The 10,747-nt window shown below is 39.1% G+C and overlaps 1 protein-coding gene across 1 annotated transcript; it reads right to left on the bottom strand.

Moving 5' to 3' along the window:
- Nucleotides 1–1,706: 1,706 nt before the first annotated feature.
- FGA (fibrinogen alpha chain) lies at nt 1,707–9,999 on the bottom strand. Its single transcript, XM_008065600.2, has 6 exons — nt 9,873–9,999; nt 7,256–7,381; nt 6,613–6,796; nt 5,430–5,575; nt 3,406–4,843; nt 1,707–2,618 (listed from the first exon to the last, which is right to left on the bottom strand). Exons 1-6 carry the CDS (start codon nt 9,924–9,926, stop codon nt 1,909–1,911), a joined length of 2,658 nt encoding a protein of 885 aa, XP_008063791.1. The 5' UTR covers nt 9,927–9,999; the 3' UTR covers nt 1,707–1,908.
- Nucleotides 10,000–10,747: the final 748 nt, after the last annotated feature.

The raw sequence follows: 10,747 nt of genomic DNA, 5'->3' as shown, positions 1-10,747 counted from the left end.
TCTGGAAAACAAAGTATTTTCAAATTTAAGTCTCAGCTCAGATTCTGTGGAGGTATATGTATGCATGTAGATGGGGTGGAGATAGCAGGCAGTTCTGATGTCTGAAAGAAATGAAGCTTCCTTTAATTCTGCAAAAGTTTTTATCTAATTATCCAACGATTTAGAGATGTATTGCTTATTTGTATCAAGGATTTTCAATTACACATGAGGAAATGCAAGAATACTGGGGTTTATATGTGATTCATTTGCTAGGTCGCCTCTTCTGTGATCCCTGGACCCTGGTTCTTAGCTCAAGAGTCTTTTCCTATTTCTCTCTCTGTGTCTCTGCTTTTCTCCCTCCCTCCTCTTTCCTTATTTTTTCTTTCTTTCTTGAAGAAAGAATGCAGTTACATTGGAATAGAAGTTCTACACATACGCGCAATGTACTGGATTGCTTGGAATATTTTAACACATATTCAAGGGAAAATACAAATAATTCTTGACAAATTAAAAATTGGGGGGCCAAAACCACCAGGACTGAAGATGCAACTTGGATTCCATAAAATATTGAACAATGTAAATATGTCGAAAATTTATAAATATTTTTTAGATCATTTTTAGTGAGATACTTTCAAACTAATACTTTTAAAAATAACCAATGAAATACTGAAGGCAGTGTATGATGGATAGAAAAATGAAATCAAATTAATGCTGGGGAACTATTTATCAATGTGTGAATTATATGTTTTTGTAACACATGTAAATATCTAAACATTTTTAACATAGTTTTATTTTTTGTATTTTTAATCAAGTTTACTGAGGAATAATAAACATATAATAAAATGCAAATGTTTCAAGTGTATGATGCAATGAGTTTTGAAAAGTATAAATTCTCATGTAACCATCATTACATAGGAATTAGGTTTTCTTAAAGTTTCTTTGCAGTCAATACCCCCTCACTATGATCTTATGCCAAACCACTGATCTTATTTCTTTTTTTTTTTTTTTTTGAGTTGGAGTCTCACTCTGTCGCCCAGACTGGAGTGCAGTGGCCGCTCCCGGCCACCACAGCCTTGACCTGCTGGGCTCCGGCGATCCTTCCACCTCAGCCTTCCAAGTAGACGGAATTACAGGCATGCGCTCCACGCCCGGCTGATTTTTTTTATTTATTGTAGAGATGAGGTCTCGCTTGCCCAGGCGGGTCTCGAACCCGCGGGCTCAGGCAATCCACTCACCTCAGCCTCCCAAAGACGAGGGATTACAGGCTGAGCCACCGAGCCCGGCTTACTGATCTTATTTCTATCCTTTAAATATATTTTTAAAAGAAATTGGTTGGAACCTGAGAAAAAATTAAGTATGCATTATGATGTCTGGTGAAACACTTTAAAGAGCAAATTTTATTTCTATTAGGAAGGAATGTTTCTCCTGCCTTCCTGGATGTGCTTGATAATAGACTAGATGAACATCGTAAATTATAAAGTTTTCTACAAAGGTCAGTCATCATTCAAGTCAGTGAGTTTCAACTTAAAATACTGGTATAAAACCATTCAAATCAAATGGATGAAATAAGTTTTTTACTTTGCAGTGGCCTCATAATTTTGGGAAGTATGGAAAGAGATGTCTTCAAACCAACACCCTTCAATGTCATAGAGGAGCTTCTGTCTGATACTCTCTTCCTGATGTACTGAATGGCCCATCCTTATAAAAATGTTAAACCCACAAAGCCATTTAAAAATAAAAAACTTACATAACTTTATTTTTCAAAGCACTAATATGTGTCCGTTACATTTAGCTACAGTACAAAGAATAATAAAATAGCACCTGGAATTGGTTTAGGTTGTAGAGAATCTTGGCTTCTTCACCTTCCCTATTTTCTCTCCACTTTGCTAACTCAAGAAAACAGAATGCTTCCATTCCCCCTCCTTCAGCCTATTGGGTCACAAGGGGCCTGATTTTCATGCGAACAGCCCTGAGGGAATAGTCTGCTTCTCTAAAGGGAACCCAGACCATTCCATTCTCAATCTCATAAGGACTGTTGTTCCTGGGGTCGTAGGAGCCCCCAGGGTAGTAGATGCCATTGAGATTGGCTGCTTGGCAGCTGTTGTACCACCAGCCTCCACCATAGACTTCCGCACAGTTCTCTTCCCACTGGTCTGCATCCCTGTCAAAGGTGCTGAACTGCATGCCGTTGTGTGATGTGTACTCTGCCCCCTCCTCTGTGGAACCCTCAATCAGAGCATCGCCTGCAGTGCCCTCATAGGAGGAGACCCGCAGAGGGTAGCCTTCAGCCTCAGAGCCTACCTGGAAGTGATACTCTGCATAAGCTCCTTTCCCAGCCCAGTCCTCTAATTCAACCCTAAGAACAGAGTTCCTTTGGGTTAGTAAGTGGAGGTAGTCATTGCCTAGCCAGAATTCTCCTTCCCCCTTGTCATTCAGGCTGCCGAAACCTCTCTTGTAGTCTTGCCAGGTCCGGTTAAAATTCAGTGATCCATCCATTCTTTGCTGGATCAAAAGCCATCCTCCCAAACTGGTCTCTTGATCGCAATAAACAGAAAAAATCTTACTGGATCCTGGGAGCTTGATATTGAAAATGCCACTTTGGGCACCTGAAGGATGTGTTTGGAGGACATCATCACAGTCTAAAAAAAAAATTAAGCTGGTTGGAGGAAGTTACTCTCATTTAACTTTACAAAGACAGGCATGGCTCAGATTTAAAAAAGACAAACACTGCTTCCTTCCCACCCTTTCACTCCCTTCCTTCCTCCCTTCCTCCCTTCCTCCCTTCCTCCCTTCCTCCCTTCCTTCCTTCCTTCCTTCCTCCCTTCCTTCCTTCCTTCCTTCCTTCCCTTCCTCCCTCCATGGTGAAAGGATACACTCGCATAGAACTTAAGCAAGTGTAGGGTATATACACCTACACATCGCAAGGGGGAATTTTCCTCAAACAGATTTTTACTTGCAAATACTCACTAATAGCGAGTAACCAGTAAAGGTAGCTAAACATCAATTAATTTTATCATAATTTATTTTTAACCTGACCTCTATGTCAACTGAGACACACACTAAAAATATGATTAATCAATTGGGTAACAATTCCAAGAGCTTACACACTTTGAATGGTGAAAGAATTTAATTAAATAAACTCAAAATCGAGTTTCAGAAGAATTCATTCATTTAACATGTATTTATTGAGTGATGACTCTCTGCACTGTTAGGTATTTGGGAATACAGAGATGAACATGACAGACAAGGCCCTGCCCCCATGGAACTTACAGTCTAGCACAAAAACAGGTCAAAAAAGTATAATTTCAATAAAGTGTAATAAAGAGTGAGGGAAGATGTGCAAGGTGCTGTGGAAGCACTTTGCAGAAAAAATTAACTTAGTTTAGGGAGTCAGGGAAGGCTTCCCCAAAGGAGAAATGTGGATACCTCTGGAAGGGCGAGGTTTAGCCTGGCCTCTCTTGGTGGTACGAGCTCCTTTGAGGTCGGCAACACCAGCTTCACCTCCAGCCTCATCTGCCATTTTATAGCTCTTGGTTTCCACTGTGGAGCCTCCTCTGTTATAAGTTGTGCTACTGCTTACAAATTGTTTGCTGTGACTTGAAGTTTTACTACTGGAAGGGAACTCAGGAACACCGAAGTGATGAGAGCTGGTGTCCCCTCCATCTGTGAAGCTGTCAGACTCTGAGCCCATAGACTGGGTCTTACTGCTAAACTCCTTGAACATAGGCGAGAGTAAACTTGGGAATGTTTTTCCAGTCGATTCAGTGTCAAAGAAAGCAGCTTCATCGGGGTGCCTAAGGCGGAACTCATCCAGGCTACTCCTGCCAGACAAGGTACCCAAATCGAATGCCTCACCACAGTCAGAACCGTCTTCAGAGTTCACCACTTCTTTGGTCACTTCTTTGTGACCATCGGGACCTATAACAGTCTTTGTAACGGTTTTAGAGCATGAACGACGTGTGGTGGTGCTACCAGAGGTGACCTTCTCATTACCAATCAGGAGCTCTTTATCTCCTTTAGAAGTGACTAGTTTACCTGTGTGGAACTCTTTCTTTGTCCCTGGACTTACAATTCCTGATACCTCTTCAAATGTACCCCAGTCTGGGTTGGCAGGCCTGGTATTCCCGTGGCCTGAGCTATCTGGTCTAAAACTTCCAGATCCTGAGCTCCCAGGGTTCCAGTGTCCAGTACTGTCAGTTCCGGAGCTCCCAGGGTTCCAGTCTCTACTACCACCAGTTCCAGAGCTCCCAGCATTCCAGTTTCCAGTACTATCAGGTCCTGAGCTCCCAGGGTTCCAGTGTCCAGTGCTACCATGTCCAGAGCTCCCAGGGTTCCAGGTTCCGGTGCTACCAGGTCCGGAGCTCCCAGGGTTCCAGGTTCCAGTGCTGCCAGGTCCGGAGCTCCCAGGGTTCCAGTTTCCAGTGCTGCCAGGCCCGGAACTCCCAGGGTTCCAGTTTCCACTACTACCAGGTCCAGAGCTCCCAGGATTCCGGTTTCCAGGACTTCCAGGATTCCTGGGGCTTTCTCTCTCTGATCCTGTTCCATGTGTTGCAGAGTCTCCTCTGGCATTCCCTTCTCTACCAGGCCTCTCTAGTTCCATTCTCATCTGTTGCATTTCTGTTAATGCCTTCCACTCTAGAGGGGCCGTCTGCAGCTGGCTCTTGAAATGTACAGGAACCAAGTCTGGAACTGGGTTCATTTTTATCAATGGTAGGTATTGCCTGTCTCGGGGGGGAAGCAAGTCTTTGGCAATGACCTGTTCGAGTTGCTTCTGCTGATCTTCATAGTCCTTTAGATCTACCTCACGAGCTAAAGCCCTGCTGCATGACCCTCGGCAAGATCGGATCTTTATATCAACATCCACCTAGAGAGAGGGGAGGCAGAGAGAAAAGGTAGATATAAAAACTTAAATTGTATCTACCGAGTTCCTGGTAGTTAATTTATTTTTGGGGTACGGTTTCATTTCTTTGTCTTGGAGACCTACCAGTCAGTACTCTGCTTTCCTGTTACCTGGTATCCTCAGTGGAAGAAATGCTGGATACTATAAGTCTAGCCAGGGTAAGCAATGGGCATTATTTGGATTCACCTTACCCTTAGAATGAACCAAGAGTCAGATGCTATTCCTTCTGAAAGGAAACACTAATTAAAGTTTCCTTGGTGATCCTGAGGCCAAAGATTTAGAGGTATGGAGGTATAATGGGCTTTGAAATTAGATAGATATGGACTAGACATTTGCTTCTGAAAATCACTATCTATATGACCTTGGACAATTTACTTAATATAATTGAACTTTTTTCTTCAACTGTAGAGTGGGAATAATACCTACTTCTAGGTAGATAATGGATATAACAGTTTTCTCTGCATATAGCAGATACTTAATGCATGATTATTGTCTTTCTTTTCTTTGCTTTCAAAAACAAGGAAGTCTGGGGCCAGAACCATATACTTACCTCCAGTCGTTTCATATCGATCAGCTGAGCCCTGACATTGTTCTGCAGAAGTTGGATATGCTGTACTTTTTCTAGAACTTTCCGCTTCAGGACCTCAATTCTGCTTCTCAGATCTTCTGACACTTGGCTATATGTATTATCACTGTCTGAAATAGAAAATATGGGTATTGAAGCAGCTGCTGAGTGATTTGTCTGTAATTGTCAACAACAACAAAAAAGAAATTTGCTTGTAAATATTCCCACATTTTATTTTGGTCATAGTTTGCTTATAATTTAATCAGTGAGTTCCAAACCTATTAGGCATTTGATTTTTGGATAATGTTATGTCCTGCAGTTATTTATAAATATCAGTTAAAATGTCCTATTAGTAATTAATAGTCCCAAATATGGAAGAAGAAATTTCTTTGAAATTTTGAAGGTTAAATTAGAAGTTAAACTAATTGGTTTGATAACATTCCAATTATTTTATCATATCCTTAATCAAGAGACTTGAACATACTACTGGATTTTCTTATTGAAGAGTTTTTCTTTCTACCTACAGTTTTGAAATTTGCTCTTAAGTTTTTTTGGGTCAACATTTCACTTATTTGCTAGCCAGTGTTGTGTTACTGACGTTAAACTAGTCAAGTGTCTCCTGAAAGTTTAAGGAGGCAAAACAAGGCTTCAGGAACTGAGGCCTCACTGGACTCACTACCCATGCCCATAGTGCATGCAATGTTTCCTAACCTAATAAATGCCCTGTGAGGAAGATAAAATATGGCTCTGTATTTTAAATGTTAAAATCTATATAACCAGCTCAGTGGAACTCCCAGCTTTGTGTCTTTGAGCAAGTTCCTTTACCTCTCAGTTTCCTCCTCTGTAAGACAGAAGCAAAACTATCCATTCAAAGTATCTGGCCCATCTTATTTTCTGTATATACTCTTGAATAGAACACACTTACCTTCCTGTCTTATATCCAAACTTCTTACTTTGTGCTCTTTAACAACCTAAGCTAACTTCTTTTACTTTGTGAAAATAACAAAACAATAACAATTTTAAGCCCCTACTTAAAATTCAGGGATGTTATGTTTCTATACTAAGTACTTGGGAATAAAATTACAGTAGCTATAAGCAAACATCATATTTATTTAGGACTCTTATTGTACTTGCTATAAAGTCAAAACACTAAATATGTAATACTTACTACTGGCTCTGGCAAAGTCGCCTCTCAAAAGTTCCATTATATTTCTGGTTAACGTATTAGAATCCTTATTGTTCTTCTGATACTCAAATAATGAATTTTTGAGCTTATTTATTCTGTTTGTAAAATCTTGATTGACTTCATCTATCAATCCTTTCATCCTGCAGCCAGAAGGGCATTTGTAGTTCTGAAAGTGAAGGGGAAAAATTACAGTAAAGGTCTCTTGGATGTAGAATCATTTTGCAGGTTTCTGTGCAGCCATTGCTTCCTCACCCCGTATCTTCAGATCATTTATTGGCTTAAAAGGAGTTAAGAGGACTAGTTAGAGGTCATAAGGAAATTCTGGAATGAGGGTCTCCTGAACCATAAATTAGGTCCCAGGGAATTGAAGCCACAACAGTCAGGGTCCTAGTACTTGCCTGAGTGTGCAACTATAATCCAATCTGTTCATCCCACGAATGATCCAGAGTTGGGGAGGCAATTAAACAGTGTCCTTGGGACTAGATTTCTTTTCATTTATTTGGCATGTAAGCAACTATGAGATTATTTCCTACTGGAAAAAGTTTATGGGACCAACCTGGTCAGCCTGTGAGCCCTTCTAGCACCACAGGAAAGGGAACTTCTCCTCCCCAGACTCACTGCTTACCCAGTCTTCATCAGAGCAGAAGGGCCAGCCTGACTCTTTGCAGGCAGATTGATGTCTTTCCACGACTCTTGGGCCACGTGCACCTCCTCCTTCAGCTATAAATTCGCCTTCTTCAGTATCTGCAGTCTTTACAGGTTCATTTATACACACAAAAGACAGAAACAGCAGTTAGCTAAAGGAAAAGACACTGGCATCGTTCAAAGTCCCAAGGATGCACTCACACAGAGATTAAGCACCAGCTTCTGAACTTTCACAAGCCTCAGGTTTCTTATCCTCGAATGAAAATACTAAGACCCATTTTATAGAGTTGTTAGGAGAATTAAAGAAGAAGGTGTACAAAATTCTTGACTGCATTTGGCACAAAATGAGCATTTGCTAAATGCTGGAAGTTTTAAAGGATCCATTATAAAAGGAAAATTATTTGAATCAACAAACTTAAATTTTACCTTTTCATTTTTACTAAGACTGCGGATGAAAGATAATTGAAAAGTTTGAAGAGTTCTTTCTTTTGTAATTCCTGCTTCCGTAGGAAAACAACCTATGCTGTATTAACTTAATGTCCCTCTCTCCTTCAAATTTCTACTATAACCTTTAGAGATGAGTTCATACTTTGGACAAGCATATACCAAATGTGCTCACATCAGAATCAGAATTGATTTTTAGTTTACTCTTTCATGAAATAATTTCTTATTATTTGAAACTGAAAATTAAAAAAAAAAAAAACCAAAAGTAAACTGAAAGTAAAAGCAGTGGTCAGTGACTGACTTTTTAAAAACACCTTATAATTAGAAATACAGACTTTTAAATTTCTATTGTAGGGCAACCCCTTCGTGTTCCCTCTCACTGTGGGAGCTTTTCTGCCCTCTCAATAAATCCTGCTTTAAAAAAATTTTTTTTGGGGAACCAGAATGTGAAATAAAATATAAAGCAATTCTTCCAACAAGACTTAGTATCCTAATAAAGATGGCTTTTAGGTTTTAGTTATTTTTGTTCTATAGGGAGTGCCCAAAAATGCATACACATTTTTAACAATTTTATTTTATTTTAAAGATGTGGGATACAAGTCAGGATTAGGTATATAAGTGGTCTTTGTACAGGTAAAGTTTGGGTCTACCTTTGGTCCCTACTTTTCCTGATTTGAGATCAGGTATCCTTATTAATGTTATGTACCCCCCTACTGCCCAGCAGTTTCTGGCTACTGTCACTCCCTTTCTTCTCAGTATACACATTTTAAGTGTGATGTTTGCTCAAAAGATGGCATTAATCAAATGAATGTTAGCGTCACTATGTGGCAGGCAGGACAAAGAAAATGGCAGAAGCACAGTTGAGCGAACGTCATACTACTCATTGCTACCGTAATTTAATTCAACTTCAAAAAGTACTACATAGATAAAATCTCTTACAATGTGTATACATTTTTTTGGCACCCTCTGTATATCACCAGCTTATAGTGATTTTGCTGTGACTATTTTAATCTAAGTTAGCTTATTCTTATAATTAGTTAACATTTGCAGTATCATTTTCAATTGAAAAATCCAAATAATAGTAATATAGTTCAAAGCATTCATAATTAGTTAAAAGAATAAGCACAATTCTTTTGTCAAAGAAATAAAATAGTAAATTCAAATATATTTCAGAATAATATGGTACAACAGTAAAAGCAGGCCAAAACTTAATATGTATGCCAATGAGGAGGGCAGGAGAAATAATCGAAACCTATAAATAATTGAAACCAAAATATCACATTAGCAAATAATTTTAGTTTTATTTCCCACAAAAAAATTATATTTTTTATTTTACAGTAAGGGAGAGAATTAAGTTGGAGAACTCCTTCAGCTTTTTTCTCTGCACTGTCTGATATTAGGGTTTATGGATGGTAAAGGGCAAGAAATGAATTGAAATAATTTATCTTGGATTACTAACCAGGAGGTAACTGAGTTTTTTGAACATATTTGTCATGTTTTTATAGATCAAAGTGTTTCAAAATGCTTGATAAATGAAGTTTCTTTTATGTAGGTTTCTGGAGTTAAATTTTAGAAATTATTGCAATATATAGAAGATATCTTAACAAAATACTATTACTTCCAAAAAGCATATTGCCTTATTCTCTAATCTCTTCTGGTTTTGCAAAGATATTTCCAAAGATAATTTATATACTTTTTCTTTTGTCTTGAAAGAAAGCAAAACAACCTTTCAGAAAGACTGTACTAAAACCAAAATGATAAGAAATTAAGAATTAGAGAAAAAAAAAATCTTACCATAAAATGTTCTGTTTTGTGAATTAGCATTATAATGCCTCAAGGCTTTATAGCCTCTAAGATGGCAAAAATATTCTTACTTTAACAACAACAACAAATATTATTGTAAGACTGAATGACAAATATTGAAGCTTCCCTTGTACATTTCCACACTGTGGTCCATCTAAGGTCTTCCTCTTGGAGTCATATTGCCCTGTACTTTGGAGGTGACAAGACCATCCAGGAACTTGTCCCCACGACTTGGAGTTTGTAAGGCTCCGAGTGTGTCAGGACACAGAACAGGTGAACTCAGACCTCTAAGCTCTTTGTAGAATAAACACTAGAGAGAAAGCAAGAAGATAAAATAAAAAGGACCATACCCAGACTGTGCCCACCACACTCAGGACCAAGCAGACGATCCTCATGGATAACATCTTTTCTAAGGGCGGGGCTGGCTCATGAGAAGCAATCCAGCTAAAAGAGAGGAGGATTGCCTCCACTCCTGGTTCCCATTCCACTTAAATCTGTAGAAGGTTTGGTTAATCATTTCCCTTGTCCTGTTTAGACAGTCAACGTTCTCTATAGGTTTTGTTCCAATCTTTTGCACCATAATGTTAGTGTCCTAGAAATTCTTGCTCAATGCCTCTCAGCTTGTTTGCTTCCGATCAGCTCTTGCAAAGGCTGTATTTGATTCTTTAGCCAGTGTTTAGGGGAATATTCCACATTCCAGGAATAGGATGACTTTGAAAATGAAAAAGGGACAAAGGAGGACATACCCATGCTTCCATACTAGAAGGAATCTGGAGGGGGGCTGAGGTAGGCTAGCTGTAACCCCCTGGGAAGTGGAGATTTAAAAAACAATATTTCACTTTATGCAGGAATTAGAGTTGGTTGATCTGACCTTTAAAAAATGACTTTGGTGGTAAGTTGGCCTCAAAGGTCTTCTATAAACTTATGTTGAACAGATTAATTTTTCTATGATTAAGACAGCAGCCCCTGGAGCCAAACATCCTAAATTCATAATCCCAGCTACACCATTTCCCAGCTCTGTGCTCTTGGACAAGTTACCACTCTATGCCTCGGTTTCCTCTAAAAAGTAAGGATAATGATAACATTCCTCAAATGCTTTTATGAAGAATAAATGAGTTAATTCTCATAAAGCCCTCAGATCAGTGACTATTGCATAGTGTTAACTCAGTAAGTGTCAACAACATTGGAGAGACCAGGCTCGGTGGCTATGCCTGTAATCCCAGCA

The sequence above is a fragment of the Carlito syrichta genome, unplaced genomic scaffold (assembly GCF_000164805.1).
Source record: "Carlito syrichta isolate Samal-C Ts95f unplaced genomic scaffold, Tarsius_syrichta-2.0.1 Scaffold308685, whole genome shotgun sequence".
Lineage (NCBI taxonomy): Eukaryota > Metazoa > Chordata > Mammalia > Primates > Tarsiidae > Carlito > Carlito syrichta.
This window is presented reverse-complemented; position numbering and strand designations above follow the sequence as displayed.

Coding starts and splice junctions, on each gene's coding strand:
- FGA (XM_008065600.2), bottom strand. CDS start 9,926: ATGTTATCCATGAGGATCGTCTGCTTGGTCCTGAGTGTGGTGGGCACA. Junction 6,797..7,255: donor TCTGCTCTGATGAAGACTGG/GTAAGCAGTGAG, acceptor CTTCACTTTCAG/AACTACAAATGCCCTTCTGG. Junction 5,576..6,612: donor CGACTTTGCCAGAGCCAGTA/GTAAGTATTACA, acceptor TTTCTATTTCAG/ACAGTGATAATACATATAGC.